The sequence below is a fragment of the Xiphophorus hellerii genome, chromosome 4 (assembly GCF_003331165.1).
Source record: "Xiphophorus hellerii strain 12219 chromosome 4, Xiphophorus_hellerii-4.1, whole genome shotgun sequence".
NCBI classification, from domain to species: domain Eukaryota; kingdom Metazoa; phylum Chordata; class Actinopteri; order Cyprinodontiformes; family Poeciliidae; genus Xiphophorus; species Xiphophorus hellerii.
This window is the reverse complement of record NC_045675.1, coordinates 18,059,509-18,082,771: the sequence shown is the minus strand read 5'-3', so window position 1 is coordinate 18,082,771 and position 23,263 is coordinate 18,059,509. Positions and strand designations below refer to the sequence as shown.

The 23,263-nt window shown below is 37.7% G+C and overlaps 1 protein-coding gene across 2 annotated transcripts; it reads right to left on the bottom strand.

The window, feature by feature from the left end:
- Positions 1 to 492: 492 nt before the first annotated feature.
- Positions 493 to 21,396, bottom strand: scube2 (signal peptide, CUB domain, EGF-like 2). Of its 2 annotated transcripts, none has more exons than XM_032561096.1 (23): positions 21,155 to 21,396; positions 20,698 to 20,814; positions 20,417 to 20,542; positions 20,025 to 20,159; positions 19,174 to 19,299; positions 18,966 to 19,082; positions 17,101 to 17,190; positions 16,411 to 16,527; positions 16,170 to 16,292; positions 15,834 to 15,950; positions 15,630 to 15,752; positions 15,211 to 15,327; positions 13,208 to 13,297; positions 12,940 to 13,062; positions 12,267 to 12,434; positions 11,757 to 11,963; positions 7,146 to 7,316; positions 4,804 to 4,971; positions 4,214 to 4,375; positions 3,054 to 3,251; positions 2,606 to 2,758; positions 1,836 to 1,915; positions 493 to 1,580 (listed from the first exon to the last, which is right to left on the bottom strand). In XM_032561096.1, exons 1-23 carry the CDS (start codon positions 21,240 to 21,242, stop codon positions 1,434 to 1,436), a joined length of 3,063 nt encoding a protein of 1,020 aa, XP_032416987.1. In that variant the 5' UTR covers positions 21,243 to 21,396; the 3' UTR covers positions 493 to 1,433. The 2 variants fall into 2 exon arrangements, with proteins under 2 accessions (XP_032416987.1, XP_032416988.1); XM_032561097.1 differs by having other exon boundaries at positions 11,757 to 11,960.
- Between the last annotated feature and the right edge of the window lie 1,867 nt (positions 21,397 to 23,263).

Genomic DNA, 23,263 nt, shown 5'->3' with positions numbered 1-23,263 from the left:
CTGAGAGCAAAGTACAACTGAAGTCAAATCCTCAATGGCAAATAGTTCAATTAAATTCACAATATTTCGTGAATCCTAAAGGGAAATTTAATAATCTAATTAATTATGTGAATTATTAGGGAATGTCACATCAAACTAAAAAACAATCCAACAAAGAATTAATTTCAATTTGATCTTTAGGAACTTAAGATAAAGCTCAATCAAATGCTGCCATTGCCATACACAGGAAATACATAAACAATGAGCGGAATAAGCAGTCGAAGTCTAAAACATTTGAAAGATTATTAGAAAGCATGGAGAACTATTAATTATTATTATGTAAAGGATTGCAAATAAAAAATACATTGCCACTATGTTTTAAATTACCTAGCGGCAATTTAAAACATTTTCACAGCAACTGTATTTATCCCTAGTTGCTTATATTAATCTCACAATAAGTGTTTCACAGTTTAACAAATACATAAATGAATAAAAAAGTTAATCCAGAACGTGAACCATTAAATTTTCAATCTTTATTTACAGCAAGTTAGATGTACATAGCTATAAAAAATATACATACGTATCATTCAGGACAGGTGAACCACTCAGCTATATATTACAGGATGTTTCATTTAGTTTTTTCTATCTGCATTATATTTATCATTTACTCTGTTCAGCTGTTAGATCACAATACACTGTTTGGGTATGATCTGTGGAGGTCCTTATATCATGGATGCATAAATCACAGTAGTTATTCAGACACCCTGAAAAACATAACAAATGCCACCAGTCTTTGAAGCTATACACTATATGTTAGCATTTGACCAAAAATTTTATACACCATATACAAAATATCAATCCGAATAATTGCTTTTGTGATGGGACTACCTCTTTAGTAGTGCTAGTGGTCCCCAAATGTTATTTGTGCTCTATTTGTTCTGGATATTTTTTGTACTTTCTAACTGTGAAAGTAACCTATATTAAAACTAGTTACACACTTTATATACAGTCTCACTGACATTCAATATTTATCTGTTCAGATACCACTCTTGTATTCCTTTATGACCAGATCAGGAAAAGCCCCATAAAGTCACTATGTCACATTAATAAGCAGGATTCCAGTGCAAAGATCTGCAATTTGGATCTCAGTCCTGGATGGTCAATAAGGAGCCATAAAGTCCTTACAGACACATTTCCAAACTAATGGAAGATATCCAGATTCTATTCAGGGATGCCATAGCAGATCAATAATCCATACATCTTCAGAACTCGGTCTTGAAACTTATGGCGAAAGTCCAGTTGCTTAAATTTAGTCCTCTCAATTTGCGATCCGCTCTACTTTGGCCCCGGAACGATAAAAAGAATGACAGAATGGTCTCAGAGGGGCCACTGATACTGTCACCAGTGTCTGACTTGAGTTTGCTGTGAAAAATGTTGTCTGAATGAACGGCCTCTTAAGGGCGAAAGAATCTCATGACTTTTGACCTCACGAAGCGGATGAAGGATTTTGGAAACATTTCTTTTGATTCTTGTGTTGTGTAGTTGAAGTAGTTCTGTGGATGAGCCAGCACGTCAAACAACGCTTTCATGAGCTTCTTGTCCTGACACGAAAATACAAAAGAGAAGATATTATAACAACTTAATCTGAGACACAGTGTGTTTTATATGTGTTCATTAGAGACAGCTACATTCTTACTGGATTCCATTTAGAGGAAATGTATTTAATTAAATAATACATAGCTTATTTGTGCAAATAAAAACATAATATGGACAAATTAATATACATTTTATATCAATATGCTACTAACTTATGTAGATATATAAATATGAATAGGATGAGTGGAAACCACGGATACCTTGAGTATTTCCTGGTGATTCACTGATGCATATAATCTTCCATCTCTCACTATGTCTTCAATCAGTTCCTGGTAATCCTCTGAATAACACATGTAGTAGTAATTAAAAATTTACAATAAAACAAACTTTGATATGATTTCTTTTCGCCTGCTCAACAATAAACTAAGCACAAAATATTTTATTATAGTGGTTAGACTTTTGAATGACAGTAATCTGTGAAATATCATTGATCAAAAATATATACAGGGTTGTCTTAGTAAAAAAGAAAAAAGCCAAACAATTTCACAAAATGTTTTATTCTATATTTTGTTGGTCCATATAATTTTTTATTCTATCTTCAGCAAAAAGAACTTGATATAGATCGCAAAAAATTTCTTTCTATCTTTCTTCAAAAATGGTTGACAAGTTTAATGAAAAGTTGCTTTTCAGTAAAGGCTGCTGAATGTTTGTGGTGTTTATTATGAAATAAAATGAAAGCATGGTGAATAAAAGTTCACACTTTGTGTTCTACATGCTGATTTCTTTCTGGGTTTTTTGTTTGTTTGGCTTCTTATTTACTTTTAACTAATCTTGCCCTAAGAGACTTTACAACCACTTACAGGTAAAATTTGTGTGATCTTTCAATCACATTCAAAGGTCTGCAGATTTAACTTTGGACACCCCTGATGTAACGTAACCTTTCCATCACTGATCAATTTAAAGGACGACGCGTGTATAAACACATAATGGCAATAAAAGATTCTTGATTCTTCAAACAGTTTATCCTTACCATCATATGTGACATATAACACCTGGAAACCTTTTGCGCTGTTTCCCTCGTTAGATCTGAACTGTATCCATAGTCTTTTAGAGCGGGATGTGAAGGCAATGGGCCGCTCGTATGTTTGACAAGTCTCATAAGTCGTCACAGAGTTGGGCAGAGCTGTGAGATATAAACAGGAACACACAGGAGAACCTCTTTAAGTAATGCACAACAGTGATACTTTAAAATCTGCTGGAATCAAAAAAAGTCCTAAGAGTTTATACTAGACTTACTTCTCAATCAGCAAAACATTTTTTGACAGTTCTTGTCACTTTGATGTTCAGTGAATAAATTTTACTTTATGCACGCTGTCAACACACTCGTAGTTTTGTTTAGATAATGGCTAAAGTTAATTTGAACAAATCTACAACTGCAGCCTTTCACTTGTTGTTACACACCAACAAATAAAACTTACAGCTTTTTCTCATGACCAAGTAATCTCCACATTCATCCTCAATGGGCAGGTAGATTTCTGGCACAACAATGAGGACCCGGCGTTTAGGCGGTGGGTTGATGGTCCAAGTGCACTCAATGTTGGAGGGATAGTTCCCTGGATAGTTTGGAGACTCGATGTAACCAGAAAACTCCCCCAGTTCTCCACCACATTGCCGGTCTGTTAAGCAACGCACACATACGTGTTAAAAATGATTTTTCCTTTCCTATTTCACAAGGTTTGTCTACTGCCACAGTCGGTCCTTGTTCAAAATGGAATTTGAAACAGATTAGGGAGCTTTGCTGGCCTGGGGATACGAGAACTTTGCAACACTTGTGCATAGCTAATGGAAAACTTTAAAAGTTCAAATATTTGTGCTGCTAGCTCCGGAGTGTCAGCACATAGTGACTTAGTAAATAGATCTACAGAAAATGATCTTGTTTGATGCTAGATTTTTATTGTTTGCGTACAAAGAAGAGATCCACTCCTCCTAAATCTGTGATTCCTTCCACATAAAAAACTCCCATTTTAGCTGCTGGTTAAAAACCTAAATGCATGTGGTTGTCATATATAAATTTACTTAAAAAAAAAATCATCCTTAAGATTTTTATATCTATAGTCTGTTTGTTTTTAGATTAAAATGTTGCTGATTAAGCTTCACATTCTGCCATTAGTTTCATTGTGCAGTGTAGCTTCTTTTCACTTCTTCTGCAGTTTTCTCTTCAATTGAACAATCATAACAGAGGTACAAAAGCTAAAAAAATGTGTCAAAGTAAAAAATCTTACAAGAATCTCAAATTTGGAATGGAAAAATATATCTGCAAGTATATTTTCTCAGAAAAGCTTAATGGAGTTAATCGGGAAATAAATAAAGAATAAAAAGTAAAAGTATCCCATGTTGGATCTAATCAATGAATACTGTAAAGGGACTGAGAAAGTTCTGTAGTAAAGCACATTCTGTCACATGATTTATTCAACTCATCAATGGGTCACTAGTTAACTTCTAAACATGTTATCTGAAATGTAAAGAGCATAAATTATCATTGAATGAATAAATGAATGAGGCCCCAGAAGAAATACTGCGCAGGGCCTCCTTCAACACTTAGCCTGCTCTGACTGGTGAGGTGTATAAACAAACATACTTTTGCACTGCATGATGTTGGTGGAGCCATCAAAGTCAGTGGAGGTGTTTCCAGGACAGGTGACACAGTAGTTCTGTCCAAATTCGCCCTGGTAAGTGCCCGTCGGACAGCGGATGCAGCGGTGTGTGCTGGTGTTGTAGTAATGACCAGGAGAGCACTGGACTGCAGGAGCCAAGGAAAATGACACAAGGTTCAAAATTCATAGAACTATTCACAGTCAAATTGAGTATAATAAACTTGCATGGCAAAAAAGAGCACTTCAATATAAATAGAATAAAAGGCACATCATCCAACAACAAAAAATGACTTGTAGCTAGTGATGCCCCCAGGCAACTGAAGAGGGCAGCAGAGCTCCTACTGGGATGAAGAGAGCTGTGTAGACTGTGTATCTCCATGACTAAGGAGTTGTAGAAGAAAAAAAAAGTTTCAAATCCCAAAAATTGCAGATGTTTTAGTTCATTTAATAAGTCTGACAGGTATTCATAAACCTTTCTGCTCCAACTCATCCCTATAAGTCATGAATTTATGTTAGAACTAAACAAGACCAAACATGCGTTAATAGGGGAAAATAGCCCTGATAACTCCCACACCTTTGGTCTCACACTCCTGAAAGGAGACAGCAGCACTGTATTTAGTCACCAGGTTCCCTCCACACAGGAAGCAGGTGGTCCGTCCCACTTCTGGCTGGTAGGTTCCTAGCGGACAGGGAAGGCACGGGACGAAGCCGTCATGAGAGTACTGACCGGGTGGACACTGACCTGGATGCACACACAAAGAAATTTCTGGTTAGAGTAGACTGCTGAAACTGTGGTGACGGTGCAATGTGGTTAGTTGTACGCAAGACTTCAAGCTCTTTAAATGTATATCAATATAATATTTTGGATAAGATATGCCTCTATGGTACAACATGTCTCATCAGCACTTCTCTTTGTAAATCCTAGATGATAAATACAAAATGGGTGTCAGCAGGAATTCCCTGATTGCTCCCCTTGTTTAGTCTGTCCAAGGAGATGGGATCTGAGATTCAACCACAAAGTCGCTGTTGATAAAAGCGATGATAGCTACTCCGGCTTTTATTCAGGGCTCAAAGAACTTGAAATTCAAACACATCTTTATCACCTGAGTTCAAGCTTCTTTGGGTTTACACAAAGAAGAACATCTGCAGAGGACACAGATCTTTATCATGGCACCAATGCTTCCTGTGAGCACCTCTGATTCACAAAACACTTACTTTGCTCTCTTTGTGACTGTGTGGGTCTTTATCAGCTTTTTCTGTTATTTGTTTAAAGGTAAGACAATAAATCACACTCCTTGGGAATGTAGATACAAACACAGTTGAACATCTCAGATTTGTCTAATAGTTTCCAATAATCTTAAGCAGTTTCTTTTTTTAAATTCTGTTCAAATTCACGGTTTGATACTATAGCTTAGATCTGTAAAAAGGGTTATGGATGATCATTAAACCTAAAAATAAAGGCAATAGGAAATTAGCTTGGCATAAGTGAATGAAAACTTCGCAAATTTGTAATCATTTGCCTCGTATGTATTTAATTTGCATTTGTAAATCTCACAAAACTGTTTATTATTTCTTCAGAAAAATTGTGCACATTATATATTATTAAAAGGACGCTGTAGCTTTATTCAAATTTCTTGACCTCCAATAAATATAATCAGTTAATAACAATTCTTGAACATTTAGAAGGCTGTAACTATTTTCATATTTTTGCTTCCAGGGAGCCAAAGCTTCTTGCTATCTTTTAAAGTGGTCTCAATCAATAGTTCTCCAGGTTTTCTTTTGTCTTTCTTCTGACTGATTTCCAGTTCTTTTACCTCAACATGACACCATGGTGTGTAGTTTATAATAAACACGAGAAAAAGACAAATGGAGGTCAAACGCAGACAGCAATACAGCAAATAGCAATGTTACTCTTGCTGGTAAGCCACCATCTCATTTCATCTATTTAATTTTTATACTTAAAATTAACTCACCATCTGTGATTGAATTGTCAATGAACTATGAGTGCCCCAGAAGTGGCCAAAGTATAGGACAAATTAATCAAAACATATTAGATAATGCCATCAGTTTCACTTTCCATTTTAAGCATTTCACATGCTGAGGTGAGTGAATCTTCATCAGCCTTGAAAGCATATAGATGATGCAACCTGATATTAAGCAGTCCTCTTACCATACCACTTCATTCCTCCATATAGCCAAGTATTTTTTTCCCCATCCTGCACTTCTTTTGGCATCTTAACAGAAATGACCTTGAGTCATATTGATGCTATGTTAGAATATTTTTGTTGTTCTGAAAGTGTTTCTTTTTAAAATCCTGGTATACCTTGAAACTGTTAACTGGCCAATATAACTAGCTAACTCCTGGCTCTTGTGAAGTTGTCTGAAATTTGTAGACACTGTCAATGCTGGGAAATTCCTTGAGTTTACGACTGTTTTTATGTCTGAATCATTTCTAGGATGCAATTACTGGCCTAAAAATCAAAAAACGATTTTAGTGAAAATGGCGCTGGAGAGAGAATGAAAGAAGAAAACTGACAAAAAACAATGGTGAACACACCTCAGAAAGGCCTAAAAAACTAAAATGAAAGTCACTTTGAATGTTAATGTGAAGAAACCTAACCTATTTCTTCACATTAATGTGGAAAAAATTTAAAAATTAGGCTGACTTATTAGCACCTTTTTTCGATTACTTTATACATACCCAATAAAGCTAAATTAATGAAAAAGCCAAATATTTTGAGATTTGTAGAGATTTTTCAACGTGTGCCTGCTGCTGAAACATTTTTTTTACTTATTTTCACTAAGAAATAATTATCTTTAAAAAAATTACACACACATAATAAAACATTTTAATACTAAAAATATATTTTAAAATGATGACAGTAATGTTTATGCCTTCATTCAATTGCATCTCACCTCCGCACTCTGACATGTTTCTAGCTCCAATCACTTTGGCCACCTCTCTCCCGTCAGGTGTGGGACAGATTTCACAGGACATCTGTCCCTCCTCGTCCTGATACGTTCCAGCAGGGCAGGTCACACAGTGTCCCTGATCACCATCGTAGTACGTCCCAGAACTGCAGCTCACTGAAAGAGAAGTTCAAAAATAAATCGATGCTTTAATTGAGTTTTTACACAAAATAAAACTAAAACTAAAGCTAGAATAACTCTCAATAACAAAAGGTGATCAAAACAAGTGTCCACCATCTAAAAACACTTAAGACAACAAGAACAGTCTGTTGTGTCTGAACTTGTAGTTCACGTAAATGTGCAAACTCTGACATGAAAAAAGGGCAGAAAAACAATGTGATGTGCAGGCGTGAATCAACAAATATCGCACTTTGCCCCCTGGCTGCACACTGTCAAACTGTTCTTACCACAACATAAAGACAACAAATACAGTTGTAAAGCTGAATGACAAGACCAATAAAATAACCCAGAACTCACCATCTCTGAGGTTAATGCAATGAGGCCCAGGTGTGTACTTGAAAAGGATAAATACAATCAAGAGCTTCAAGTGTAATGTTTAAATATTAACACATCAAAGGTGTTCCTCAAAGCTTTATATGACTTTTAGTTCTGTTAAAAATAGTAATAAGATAATATATTATCTTTACCCAGGCCAAACCATTCATCAGATAATTCAAAATGCTAAAAAAAAATTTCAGAGATTATTGGAGCCTTAAATCCTGCAGTTGTATAATATGCGCACTAGATGGATCAACTTTTTTATTACTCTCCAAAGCTGAATAAACTTGGTAATTTAAGCTTCAAGGCGTTACCTTCCACTGTGTCTCAACTACTAATAGGGACCTTTCAAGACATAGAACTAAACAGAATAAGTAGTAGGTGTAAGTCAGTAGAACCTCATTGTGTGATAACATTTAATACAATTATGCTAGTTTCTAGTGCTACCACATAAAAAAATATATTGTATATGTCTGTTAATTGTTTTGATTAAAAGAGAAAAGCATCTACTGCTGCAAAAATTTTAAAAAAAATCTACAGAGCAACACAGTTATACAAGTTGTGTATTGTTTTTTTTTTCTTATCTTAATTGTTTTAACTTTAATTTAACTCTTTACAGCTTGTCCATAGCACGCCAACTCTAGAAATAAAACAGCATTATTTCAACAAGAACCACTGTTTTTTTTTTTCTAATAACAGCCTATTCTTTTATACCTGGAAATATTTCCAATCAGCGAAATTTGTCTTTCATAGAAACAAGGGAAAACAGTAGCAGCCGTTTTACAGTCAGCTGGCCAACATTGTAAAGTAACAGGTGGGGGAGGGGCAGTCCTGTCTCACTTTTTCTCTTGTACACCCAGACAAAACAAATGGTCACTCCAGCACTTTCTCTGGAATCTAATTTAGTTAACTTTAAGCCATAGGAACAGAATAACAGAATATTTTATGGCTTTGAAATCAAAACTTTTTCAACCTACGTTTATTTGGCCGATGCTTAATGATTGTTTGTCATTATTTATTTAGCTTATTGTCAGAAATTATTAAACAGACATTGTTTAGCAACACACAACCTGCATCCATTAGGAAATCGATTGTGATGTTCTTTAACACTCAAAACAATGTTAACCTCTATGAGTGTATATTATCTACAACACATTGTAGTATATTATCTACATCATTTTTTGATGTTTTTATAATCAAGCTCTTCTGTCAGAAAATGGAGAACTATGAGAAAATAACACAAATAAATCCCACAAAGTTCTAACTTGTGATAGATCAAAAACAGATCTGTAATATTTGCAACCTGACTGCATACAAGATAAAGTCTTTAATCATTTATATAATAATCTGGACTACAGATTCATGTTTTGGTCTCCCAGTGAAATAAAAACATAGGCATTGCTTTTAAAGAAAAGCTAAATATTTATATTCTATACTTTTTATATCTATTCATGAAATTAACATTATTCCTTATGTTTAGATATGTAAGGATTTATAAGGATTTAATTTACACGTATTTTTTACAGATAATTTATGCTTAATGTGAGTACAGATTAAGCTTACAAATAAAGCTTTTTGATATGTGCAATTAGAAAAGCATATAATGGTGCTTCTTGTAATGCAGGTTCACCAAAAAAAAGGGCTGCCTACCTTTAAAATCGGTTTATGTAAAATTCAAAACACACATCATAAATGAACATAGATTATGTACAAAGTGTCCAAATTTATTTGTTCAAAGGCCTTTAAAAAAGACCAGTTTAAATCAGCCATGAAACTAAGAGAACCAGTCTCTTCAAAACCACCTTCTTAATGCTTGATACAACAAAGATTTTGCCACGCATTAAGGGGAAACTTTTAATGCTAGTATAAACACCTTTTAAAAGCCGACCTAGCGGAAAATCAAAGGGGGGTTTTTCCCTCTTACCTCACAAAAGTGCAAAGGCTTGATTACAGGGACGAAAATACTTTTTTTGCTTCAGTTCCTCCCCCTCAGAGCAATGCCTTTAATTAATTTGGGAATTACTGTGTCTGTTTGATAGTTTAAAGAACTTGACTTAAAAAAAAAAAAAATACAAAACAAAAAGAACGAGCTGATCTCAAACAAGAATAAATCAACCAAATCCCTCAGTCTGCGGTGATAAACATGCCCTAGAGATGCAGCCTTTAAAGCTGCAGGAAGGCTCAGCACACTGCAGCTTGAGTGGAGCTTCATTATACTCAACAAAGTGTTGGATTTTCCTCTAAAAGGGGGAAAATGTAATTCTATCAAGAGCAGTTCATTTTTGAGGGCCATTGTTTACTCTGAAAGACCATGAGGAGCCCATCACTGCATTGTCCTCTAACAGCTTTTATTTGACAGAGGGAAACAGTGAGGGAAGAGGAGAGAGTTGGGGTGAAAAAGAGAGGGAGAGGAAAAAAAAAACCTTGAAGCCTTTCAAATGCAAAGAACACCTCTATAGAGTCCTCCAATTGATGGCCCTCAAAGAGGTTTAAAAGACCTTTCACCTCTATTCAAGGCCCCGCTTCTTGCCCACTTGATGACATAGGAAAACACCGCGGTATCACAGCGGTGAGGAGCTGAACCCAATAAAAGGGGTCAGATTTTCTGAATCCCCCCCAATTCGACTTGGCCCAATCGCTGCGCCCATCGAGCTGAGGCCCAAACAGCTGATGCTAATTGATTCCCATGGTGCGGCTGAAGTCAGCTCTTTTTAGCAGTTTAGTGGCTGGGGGTCATCCAAAGTGGCCCCAGCTGGGAGGGAGGGGTTGTTGATGATGGGCTGCCCAAGACTCAAACTGCCAGCTTGGATCACCAGCACTTCCTAAACACCTCAGTCATCTCATTTAATAATCCTTTCATGTCTTTAAGAGAATAGGAAAAAAGTTGTTGCAATTTACTGAAAATCATGAATAATGCAGACTTATACTTGGATTTAATTATGTGGCTAAATTCTTATACTTCCTTACTAAACACACAATCCTCTGTTACATAAGCTAAAGTGAAACCAGAGGAATCAACACAATTTTCTGTCCAAATTCACAGAAGCCTGTATTGTTTTTTTTCTCTAAAGGAGCGAGCCCCAAAAGTGTGTTTTTTTTTTTTAACTCAATGGAGCGGCCAAACTGAAAAAGAATCAACTGCACTCTGCGCTAAGCCAGTGTGGGAGGTGGGGGAAGGAGGGAAAAATATAGCTCCTTTAAAAAGCTGGAGGTTAAGAAGAATGCCTCTCTGAACCCCTCCACTCCCCCTTTCCCAAATTACATGTCTACACCCCTTCCATGGCCAATGGACTGCTTAATGTCGATCTGAAAGTGTTGGCAGGGGGACATTAGACATCAAGATGTTTAATGTATGTTGAACAGGAGCAGTACAGACTCAAATCAAGTGTCAACAAGGAATCTAAAAATAGAAGAAGGTCGCAAAGTCTCAAATGCCTTTGGAGACTTTTTTTTTCAGATTTAGTCAAGATCTAGGATTGCATTACTCGTGGTCCAAATCTTGCACAAAGCAAGATCTGTCTGAATAAATATTTAGAAGACAGGCACTACTTTCCCCAGAAGATGTTTCAGCAGCAAACTAACTCACTGTGAGGCCAAAAAACAGGGGCGTACAGTAACACCAGCCAGGAAAAACACAACCCAGCTCCCGACTCGCCTTCTGACAGCATGTGGTCGCGCTTAACCAACGTTTCCTCCATCGTAGGTTGTATATAAAACCCAACCGAGAGGCGCAACAGCTACCAGGAGAGCTGTCCTGAGGAGAGATGCTGGAAGATCTCACAGACTTTGGAGCCCCAACAACAGCTCCTCTGTACTTCCACAAAAACCCGCTCGCACCACTGTGCTCCAGCTCGCTCATTACAACATGTCTGCAAACCAAATATGGCACTCATCTGGCAAACACCTGCACCAAATCCAATCATTAAACCAACTTTCTAAATATATCTCTCCCCATATGAGCCACCTCTGTTGTGTGCATGCATAGCAGTTACTCTGAGTCAATACTGTAAGTCTGATGTTTTAAAATGTTTCTGTTCTCAATAAAAATATCCAACTCACCACATTTTCTGCCCACCAACACTTGTCCCGCCAGGCAGTGTCCCGGCAGTTCCACCAGTTGACGCTGACTCCTGGACAGGTCATAGTCGGCCCCGGCAAAGTGAAGGTGGAACTGCTCCCGGTTGATGGACTTCCTCAGCGTCCTGATGGTTTTCCTCAGTCTCTTTTCTGAGCGTCGACGCACACAGTTCAGGTCGCAACTCTCTGCTGAGAGAAGCACTTGATACCACGTTTGTTTGCAGAAAACAAAATCCTGAAAACCTACAATACTTGGATTTTCATGTCATGCTTCGCTCACATAAACATCCAGAGATGCCAGAACAACAATGAAGGAAGCCAAACAGAAAGCCCCTAACTTACAGCCCTTGAACCTAGAGCCAAGCCAAAACAGGAGATACTTTAAGAGCTTTGGGTCTATTTAGTGACAAGACAGCAGCGGAAGGGAGTCAGACACAGAATAAGAAGAAAAGGTTGCACGCAGGGAGGCAGGCAGGAAGCAGAGAGACCAACCTGTTACCTCCTCAAGGTTAACATCCAGCTCAAACTCAGCTGTGATAGCGAAGCCATCGTCCTCAACGGCCTTCCTGCTGTGGCGGCTACGTGTTCGCTGGCCCAATGAGGTGCAGTGAAGTCTTACGTAGCTGAACTGGACATTTTCGGTGAAAAGAAAGCTGCAATCTGTGAACATGGGCAACATGTTAACATCGACTCTGCAGTAGATGGTTAAATCTTAACAATAACCTTGAGTAGGAACTGAGATGTCACTGAAATATGCATCTGAAACAATTGAGCTTCCTTTTAGTAGACAAACGCTGTAAAAAAGACTGAACCCCTTTCAGAGAGGCCAAATAATCCAACAATCAAGGAGGTATTTGATTGATGGCTGGGTCAAACACAACTAAAAGGCTTGCAATGGCTAATTACATCCTCCCCTGTCACTGCCAGACAAAGTGCAGCTCCGAGACATTCAAAAACACCCCAAACCACATCACTTTCACCACAAACGTCTTTCACATTTGCCCTCGGTTTCTGGTTTCTTTGAAGCAGCTTTCAGGTCTGCTTTATCTTCTTTAGATGCTGGCAGTTCTCACTAAACCCTAAATGTTTTAACCAGCAGCAAATAAAAGAGTCATGTCTATCTGTCATCTTGTGTTTGGAGAGGCTGCTGGGCCAATCTTTGTACCTGAGTGAGCTGAGCTGAAGCTCTCCCACAGTTTCTCCTGACTTCGTTTGAGGTTGCACTTGGCAGTGCCAGACTTGAAAGTGGCTGTGGTTTTAATTCGGTGCACTCCGGCCTTTGCTGGGCCTAATGGGCAGAGCAACAGGAAACCTTGTCATTCTGATGTATTTATACGTCTCCAAAAACAACAGACACAAGCACAACATTAACCTGTCCTCAGGTTAATGCTTTGTGTGACCAAGCAGAAATATCTGTGAGGTTTTGTACTTGCCCAAGCAATGAGAGCCACTGTTGCTCTTTTGTATGCCAGCCAAGCAGGGCAGAGGCATTCCACAGGTCACCGTGTAGGAATCCTCCGTCCCTGAAAACACACAAGGGAGCATGACACACAGGCCGAGGCTGACAAAAGTCAGGGCCACAAAAGCTGAGCCAAAGAGCAAAGAGGAAGCATGTAGGAACACGACGAGTCCTCTCCGTAGACTAAAGCTGACAACTGTTCACACAGCTAGATCTAAAACAGCTCAACTTAAGCCCCTTTTCAGACCTGAGATTCACAACACTGATGGCTTCATCAATCAGTTAAAGCTATGCCATTCAATCACTTTTATGTTCATGTTTCCTATGGCTTCATCAGCGCTTACTCACGACAGTGATGGAGACGGCAGTGGTATGGATGTGATTTTGGTTGCAGAATGTTTGCCAAAAGTCTGACAAAGATCGAGTTTACATACAACAGCATTTTATGTTGCCATAACAGTTCAGATTATCCGATCAAACGTTTAGCTTTTGTCAAATGTCCTGATGGTGGATGGCAGTGGATCAGAATATTTAGTTTTCTACATATTTTAGCCTCCTGAACACCTGGTATAATAAAAGACTCAGAAAGATTACTTATATTTGAGAACTTGGTTATACAGAAATCAAATCTAGATATGTATGTAAACACTGTTTAAAAGTAGTTAAATTTAATATTTTATAAATAATTCTCATGTCTTATCTATAAACTCTCTGTAAATTATGAATGTTTCATAAGTAGTTTTCACCTTGAAACTTCCCCATGGATGCCAGCTTTTTCCTATCTCTTTATATGTGTTGAATCATCAACACTGACCTTAAACAGGGATTTAGATGTTGTTGTGAGTTGTTTTTTTTTTTCATATGCTGTCAAATGCACTCTTAATGTTTATAGACTAGCCACCCTTTCCAGACTGATTGAAGTCAATGTCTTTATTTCTAATATGTTCTTGAATGTCTTTAAATCAGACCATCATGTGTTGCTTTTTGAGCTCTTTTAGCTCATGTTGTCAGAATGGTCCTATTAATGTAGTGCCAGTTTAGTTTGGACAGTTTTATTCCTTAATAAATTAAATCCACATTTGGAAAGTGTTGGGGGTTTTTTTACATTTAACCAGGTAATCTCTATCTGATGTTAAAATTAGAGTTTATTTTTCAAACAAATACTACAAACGATAAATAAGTTTATGGACATTACATAGACAACAAGACAAGGACAAAATTCCCAGGATTCAGAAATAAAATGACATTTCAAAATATAAGAAGATAAATTTCTATTGAAGCCATGCAAAATAGGACAACACAATGAGTGATAATTAAATTTAGACTGGGTATTAGAATCTAATTTATTGAAAATATAACAACAATAATAATAATGTGACAAAATTTTGCACTTGGTGAGTAAATGTGTCAATTTCAGCTTCATTAGGATCAAAGGACTTGCTGCTATTTTGTACTTGTGAGTCATTCAGACCCAAAAAGCAAAGGGCAAACCCAAAGCATTACAATCCCCACTAGAACAGCTTCCAGAATCTCAGGAGAGAGCTTGTTTAATTGGGAGTCACCATTTGTTCCACTTTTTATTTTAATTGGTAACTATAAGACATTTCAATACCTATAAATTGAACACACAATTCATATTGACACTTGGTAATTAATTAGATCTGGATTAGATCTTTTTTTTAAAAGAAACTAGAACAGACATAATATACTCAGTGATTTAATTTATAAAATTATATATTTAAAACCTTAAAACTTATCACAGAACTTTAGGCTGTCTAAAATATACAATTTATCTAAAATGTGATCAAATAAATGGGATGGAGGCATGCATCTGTGTAGCAACCTAACAAGGATGCTTGTACTTTCATCTTTAAACCTCAACTGTTTTAACTAGACAAGAACAAAGAGAATATGGATCTGAAAGTGAAAGTAAATAATATAAACAGCAGATAAGAAAAGACATCTGGTTCAACTCACCGCTGCTGATATGAACTTGAGACTGGCAGTTCAGAAAGCAGCGATCCCCTCCGTGCTGCTTACTACAGTTCAAGGTAGGCTTAGAGGGGGGGCTTGCAGGTGTTAAACCCTCAGCCTCTGGATAAAGACCACAACAAAACTCAAAGGTAAAAAAGAATGTGTTTGATCGCAACAAAGAAGACGAGAGACGAAAAAACAACTCCATACAAACCCATGCAAGCATGTTTGCAATTCTGATGTTTTTTACTCACGCATGAGAAAAAACAAAAGACAGAAAACCAAAGAGAAAAAAAGAGAAACATTTCAAAGTATCTCCTGTTTTTGTCCCCACATTGCCTTCCAAATTATTTCACATATAATCACAGTAAAAAAGCAAACAATATATACATATGTAAACATATAGAGGGGCATTGACTTACTGATGCAGTCCTTTTTGTTCCAGTGTAGCTTATAGCCAGGACGACAAAAACACTCAAATCCACCCACAGTGTTCTCACATCCATGCTCACAGCCACCGTTGTTTACACTGCATTCATTCACATCTGGGGTGAAAAAGCAAACACATTTACAAAAATTACTCTGTGCAGCCTTTTTGAATGCTTCACCAGAGAGGTTTATCTCACCTCCACAGTGGGCCAGTCCATACAAGGTGTAGCCTTTGTTGCACAGACACTGAAAACCACCAGGGGAGTTCACACATGTGTGATCGCATGTGCGCTCAAAATAACACTCATCTATATCTGTAATCAAACACAGATGATATAATAGCAGGGCAGTCAGTCATAGCCGTCACCACGAGGCGTTTTACTCTGTTATCCATTGAAATTATGTGACAAATGAACAATACCAAATAAGTTGAAAACATTCATTTCAATGGGAGCTTCGTGGGAATATGCAGTTACATAGTATCAGCGTAATTTTTTTCCCCTATTTATTACCAATGTAATAACAATTATTACCCTGACAAGAGCGCTCATCTGACAGCAACTTAAATCCTTTCCTGCAGTTGCATTCAAAGCTGCCAACAGTGTTTTTGCAGAAGTGTTCGCAGCTGCCGTTGTGACTCTCGCACTCATCGATATCTGTGAGGAAGGAGTTTCTAATCAAATTTCCAGGGAAAAAGGAATCTTTCACAGACATACCAAATCAGTGTGCTGCTACACTTTATGAAAGGTGTGGTTATGGACCGGTCAGTCTGACCTTTGCATGATTTTCCATCTAGCTGAAGTGTGAAGCCGTCGGGACAGCTGCAGCGCACGCCAGTGGATGTGTCCTTACAGGTTGAGTCGCAGCCCCCATTGTTCAGCGCGCAGGTTTCTAAAAATTACAACCCAAATGTGTGACTGTCAGCTGTGGCTGACAGTGGTGCTTTGTTTCTCATAGACAGAAAACACATCAATACATGCACAAAAACCTGGTTTTCTGACACGTGTCACCTTAAAACATGTGGAACATTCAGATTTATAACCTATTTTGAATTTCTGTCTAAATAAATTGATCCTTAAAAAGTGATTAGTGCAGTGCAGATTTGTGCCTTTTAACGAGACTACAGCTCTGATAACCAGTGCATAGCGTTTTTCAAGATAAAATGCTGAAAAGCTGCAATGTTTTTACACGCTTTCTAAAAGCCTGAATCACACAACTGATGAATATAAACTCAGTCAGAAAATATTCAAATGCCACCCTAGTCAAATAGAAGGAAAATGTGAAATTTACCACACTGTCACAAGTGCATATATTACAGGAGAGAGACTTGAGGTGGAACAGCGAGCATGCAGTCATTTCACAGTTTGCTTAAAGGACTGAGGAATGTATCGGTGTTCTAGACATTACTCGTCTTCCCGCCCATGCCAGTTCAAGCTGTCATCCTGTGAAGGGTGTAACTGTTACCCATTGACAATCTTCTCTTGACGCGTTTATCCGCCTCAGTCGAGGACGTGGCATTGTGGTCCGAGGACTCAGTGGTGGCTTCATCTCGCTCTGTGACACACAGAAAACCAGTTAAAAATAGAACAGGTATGGCTGAAAAACATCTCTTAGATGTATATTTTAACACAACCATGCAACCTGACCAGTAACTTCAATTCTAGGAGTTTGTGTTACTTCAAAGAAACCAGAGCCATTTTGGGATACTCTGCTTGTAATGGCTTGGTGTATGTCAAATATTACAGCAGATAAGGATCTGCAGAAAAGACGACATTTACACGCCTGGACCTCACACGCACTGCTGCTGGAAGTAAAGAGATAACCCTTTAACCCATCATCTTGCAGATGATTCTTATCTGTCCAATCCATTGTGTAGAAGAATGAGTAAGAGCAAAACCTACAATGTTTTCAAAACATTCATCAACATACCCTGCAATGTATAAAGGGAAACAAAAACACCCAATTTTGTTATATTCATAACAGAAATGATTTTTCTGATTGTGAAACTTGTTGGAATGCTATTGGTAAAAACAGGATAATTCAGTTCTTCAATGACTTACATTTATTAACTCTAATAGTTAAAAAAAACATATTCCCCTTTAAATTTACTCAATGGCATAGTTTGTTTAGTTTAAAATATGCTGCATGTTTCCTCTGACCTTGGGGGGATTTTACTTATGCTTGTAGGAGTAAAACTGCTGTGAAATAATCAGATGGAAGTTGCTCTCTTTTCTCTCTTCCTGCTTCCATTCCTTAAAATTACACATTTCCAAAAACACTTAGAATGGATTTAAACATGTTTTAAAGTATAACAGCTATGTAGAAGTGATTTACTTTATTTTCTGTCCCCAAACACAAACGCACTAGTAACACATCGTCACAAAGTTTGGAGTGATATTACTTACGTTTTAGAGCATAAGTATTGTGAGCGAGTAAAATGTTACATTCTCCATGTTCTGTCTCTCTAATTACAGACATGAGTAAATGTGGAGGTTGGTGTTTGAACTCACGTAACTTCTTTTAGTAACAGATTTTCCCAACTTTGAAGTATTTTGACTAACGTTTTAGAGTGTAAGCGATGCCACAGAATAATAAGTAAGAAACTTCATGTTCTCTTTTAACGGCCACAGATGGAAATAAATGTCTAACTTTTTGATTAATTTCTTCAACGTCTCTTAGTTACATATTTTCATAAAGTTTGGTGTGATTTTACTTAGTTTTAAAATGTGACTGCTATGAAACAATTTAAACTCTTGGTCTGATTTCAGATTTTTTTTTGTCCCATTATAGGGCTTTTTGTCAGGGCCATATGATATTCATAAATCATGATATTATTGCCAAATATTGTGAGAAGGGTATTAGTTGTGATAATTGCATGTTTTTTCTTGACTTGTTTCCTTTACATCTATCATATCTGTCTTTCCAACTCTTTCCGTCCTTTTAAGAATATTGGCCGCTATGATCTGTCTCAGGTATGGACAACTACTACAGTGAGCCCCATCCAACATGGCCATCATATGTGCAAGATGTAAAATTTCTAATACATATACACCTATTTTGTATAACTAATAAATACATAATTCTAAATAGTAGATATTACAACTGCACACAATGATATTGCGATAATATATTTTGCAGCCATACATGTTCTTCAGCTGACTGAATGCTGTCAATCAAAATATATTAACTATAATCTTTACTTTTCAAGTGTACTAGTGAATTTAAGCTTTAAAAAGGAAAGTGACACAATATCAAAGTGCATAAATATTAATCTTCTTTAATTGAGAAGTTAATTTTTACATCATTTCCTGTTTTACACAGATGCTTACCCACACAAGTCTTCTTGTCAGGCTGTAAGGTGTACCTAACGTGGCACCTGCAGATGGGACCGTCCTCTGTGTCCTCACAGGTGTGCTGGCAGCCTCCGTTGCCGTGGTTACAGGTTACTGCAGAGCAAACGACAGTCGGATACAAGGCAAATCATCGGGGTATTTGCGAGCATTACTTTGGGAGTAGCGCCACAGTGGCTTCACTCACAAATACAGTCTCTCTGGTTCCTGGCCAGCTCAAAGCCTGGACGACACTCGCAGGCCACACCTCCTCTGTGACTCTCCTTGCAGATGTGGGCGCAGCCATGCTCCTTGTTCATACAGTTGAGGCCTTCTGGGATAGAAAGTGGGAGAGAGGTACACAATGAAACTCTCCTGCAGTGACTGACCAGCTAAACACAAAGGCACACATACTGAGAGATTAGTCCAGCATCCTCAAAGACACCAATTGTTCTCATGCCTTGCACAATCCAAAAACATCCAACACTGGGATATTTTTATCACCCTTGTAGAGAAAAAGGGAAATTTCTGCAAGTCTCTTTGCATGAAAAGAAAGCACAGCAAGCTGTTCCTCTGCATACAACCCACTTGATGCTGCTTTGAGCCTGAAGCTGAGAGGAGGTGCGGCGCCATTTATATAGATGGGTCACAGCTGAGTGGTCAGGTCTGCAGGATTTATAAAGCCTGTCAAGACCCAATGGAGTGGAAAGTACTTGCATTTAAGTTGACTCCAGTCAAGATGACAAAACAAAGGCACTTCTGACTAATCTGTGACACAGACCACATAAGCCAGAGTGTTGCAGTTATTAACTTATTTTGTTCTCTGGGACACAGAGGATATTTTCCCACAGCTTGTTGCTGCTGCACATAAAAAAAACCCAAAGCTATGAAGAGACAGCTTGAATCTGTCACTCCTCCTTACGTCAACTATCTATCACAGGAGCAGAAAAGTTTATTCTCCTGGTAAAACCTAAAAGGGTCCTTCAATACACTTTTAAATTCAAAACCTGAGCTGTAAATGAGCCAAGATGGGACACACTGTTCACGACGTAAACTCACCAATGGAGCGGTGGATGCACGTGTGCTGGTTGTCGCTGAGGAAGAAGCCCTCTTTGCAGCGGCACTCGTAGCTGCCCACAGTGTTGACACAAGTGTGCTGGCACCCACCATTGTTGAACATGCATTCATCCACATCTATGGGACAAGGGCAAGGCTGCATTCAAAAACACTTTACAGTCTTCCTGGAGATTATTTGTCCTCATCACTCATTTCCCCCCTTCATATAAATCATGTTTGGTGTTATAAACACTGCAGATGAGGCTAATACTTTTTAAATGACTGCGTGAAACTTCAAACACAACCCACACAAACATGGATTCCTCAGAGATCAGATTAGATGAGTCAGAGCTCCCTGACAGAGAGTTCCCTCTGAAGCTTAGAGTGAATCCTACCCAGACAGTTGTGTCCATCGTTGGCCAAATTGAATCCATCATAGCAAGTGCAGCGATAGTTGCCTGGTATGTTGGTGCACTCATGTACACAACCGCCATTGTACTCCAGGTCACATTCATCAATATCTGAGGAGTAAACACCACATGAATATATGTTTACCTGCTGGTCAAAGGGAGTAAGATTTGAGTCAGCGAACAACAGTGAACGGGCATGCATAGATATCAATAAAATGACAACACAGGAGTCAATGAATACAGTTCTCAAAGTATTGAGAACTTACCTTCGCAGTGTTTCCCATCTCCTTTAAAGCCTCCTTTACATGTGCACTTATATGAGCCTTGAATAGTCTGACAAATAGCATCTATGTGACAGCCATCACTTCCTTCTGCGCAGGGATCTGTTCAGATTTATCAACACACGTGGAAAACATGCCAGTATGTCATTAATAACAGCCTAAAGGCTCTTTTATGTTTAAATTATTAACTGAAATGAGAAAGTGAGGAAATGAATTAATACAAAAAAGTTAATACCAGTTACACTATCTAAAATCTAACTAATATTATGGGTATATATATATATATATATATATATATATATATATATATATATATATATATATATATATATATATATATATATATATATATATATATATACGGCGTGCGTAAAAAGTCGCATTCCACTCGGCTGAAAAAACAAAAACTCATAACACATGCAAACACTCACTACAGTCCCACCTCGAGTCTCTGGAAGCGCTATGCTTTGACGACTATTTAACAAGAGCAAAAACAAACAAAAGTTTCTCGCAGCACAAATAGCTCCCATGGTGATATGGTCCAAGTTTTAGAGGTCTTCTCAAAAGGACGCGGGCGCACTGAAGTCGTGACGGAGCGTCCGCCTCATTTTCATTCTCGCCTGTCAATCCGCTTCACAACGGGCTTTAGAAAAGAGAAAGGAGAGAGTGACTGAAAGTACGGGGGGGGGAGAGAGAGAGAGAATTAAGGCGTGCGTGTGCGTGCACGACGGAGTAAACTGGGGGGTGTGGGGTTGAGCGGTGAAGCGTCCAAAGAGCCAATGGCACCAGCTAGTGGTGTAGGCTTTTATTTTTGAAAGCTCCGAGCGGAAGAGATTGCAGTCCGCAGGTTCTCCGGCACTATGCAAATCTGAGTTTTAAAGCTTTTTGCCAATTTTAAGGTCGAAAATCAAGGCAGGTTTTAATAGTTAAATTGATTTCTTATTAGTTAGTGTTATCAAGTTTTTTGTTGTTGTTGTTGTTTGCTTTCGTTATTGGAAATTCAGTTAGAATATGTAAGTTATGACATTTTATAAACTGGTGGTTCTTTCTAGGGGGGCAGGGTAGGGGGTCATTGAATTTTTTTATGAGGGCACGGAGCAAAGTAATGAAACAAGAAAAAGAAAAGGCATTTATCTCATTGTTTAATGAATTAAGTGAGCCAAAGAGTCACTTGTAGCTCCAGAGCTGGAAGTTGCAGACCCCTGATCCAGCAAATGAAAACTGTGATTTCATGTTAGTACAATTTAAGCTAAAAGTGCAACATGTTACATTATTATTAATTGTTGAAGTAAAACTGTGAAGGTAAAAATTTAATTAGTCCTAGGGGACCAATTAGTTACAATCTCCAGAGCATATCATCATAAAAAGTTGACTTAACATGATCTCTTCAGTACAGGGGCCATAATAGAGATCATTACTACAGAGATGTAGACCATGGGCAGTATGGAAGGGCCAATGGTAAAAAATAATTCTGATTTTAATGTAGATGGGCACCTGGGAGCAACCAGCTTCAGTGACAAAGATGTGAATTAAGCGCAAGGAGAACTAATTTTCTGGAGGAACATGTCAGAGTTAAGTATTTTCTTAATATGCCAATTAAAGTCAAAATTCTGAGATTAAAGTTTGAATACATTTTTTAAATAGCCACAGAGCAATGACTAACATTGACTTACATTTAAAATAAGGACCTTTGAGGGTTTTTTTTTTTAACATATTTGCATTAATAGGTTTTGTTACCCATATATTTAAGATATATTTTTTTAAAAACAGCCAGATCATATAACCAACAAAACAAAGTAAAAGAAAAGAACTTTTTAAACTATTTATAAAATGTCATAATTTCATTTTTATAAAATACACACACACATACCCACATGTTGACGTCATCGACATGGGTGAAGACTGCAGCAGCTTTTGAGTCTGGTAAGGCAGTTAAAGAGGTCTCAAAAGAAAGTGAGATCAGTCGTTTCCCTGTAAGCCTACAGGAAATAGTCTATAAGTAGAGGGCATTTAAAACAACCACCAACATGCTCAGATCTTGCTATCCAAGAAAGTTTTCCCTGAAAGCAGACCACAAGATATTAAAAGAAGTCTCCAAAAACCCTAAAACAACATCACAGGACCTACAGCAGGTTCCTCTGACTATTGAAATGAAAGTGCATACCTGTGCAATCTGAAACAGACTGCTCGAGTTAACTTTCGTTTGAGGTGTAAGAGGAGAAAATCTCTGTTCTCTAAACAAAACATGAAGATCAGACTAAAGTTTCATAAAAAATAAACACAGACCAGGATTTCAGGACTAATTATCTTTGTCTGAAACCAGATCATTTGGACACCAGAACAGAGGAAAATATGTAAAGCATTTCAGGAGAAAACCGCCCACAAAACATGGACGCAGAAGTACCACAGTTTGGGATTGTTTGTTGCATCAGGACCTTGTCTTCTCATTATCACAGAATCCACAGAGAAGTGGATAAGGAAGCAAGCAAAAATGTTTGTTCATTTAAAACAAACATTTTAAATTAACCACAAAAAAAAAAAAAACAGCAAA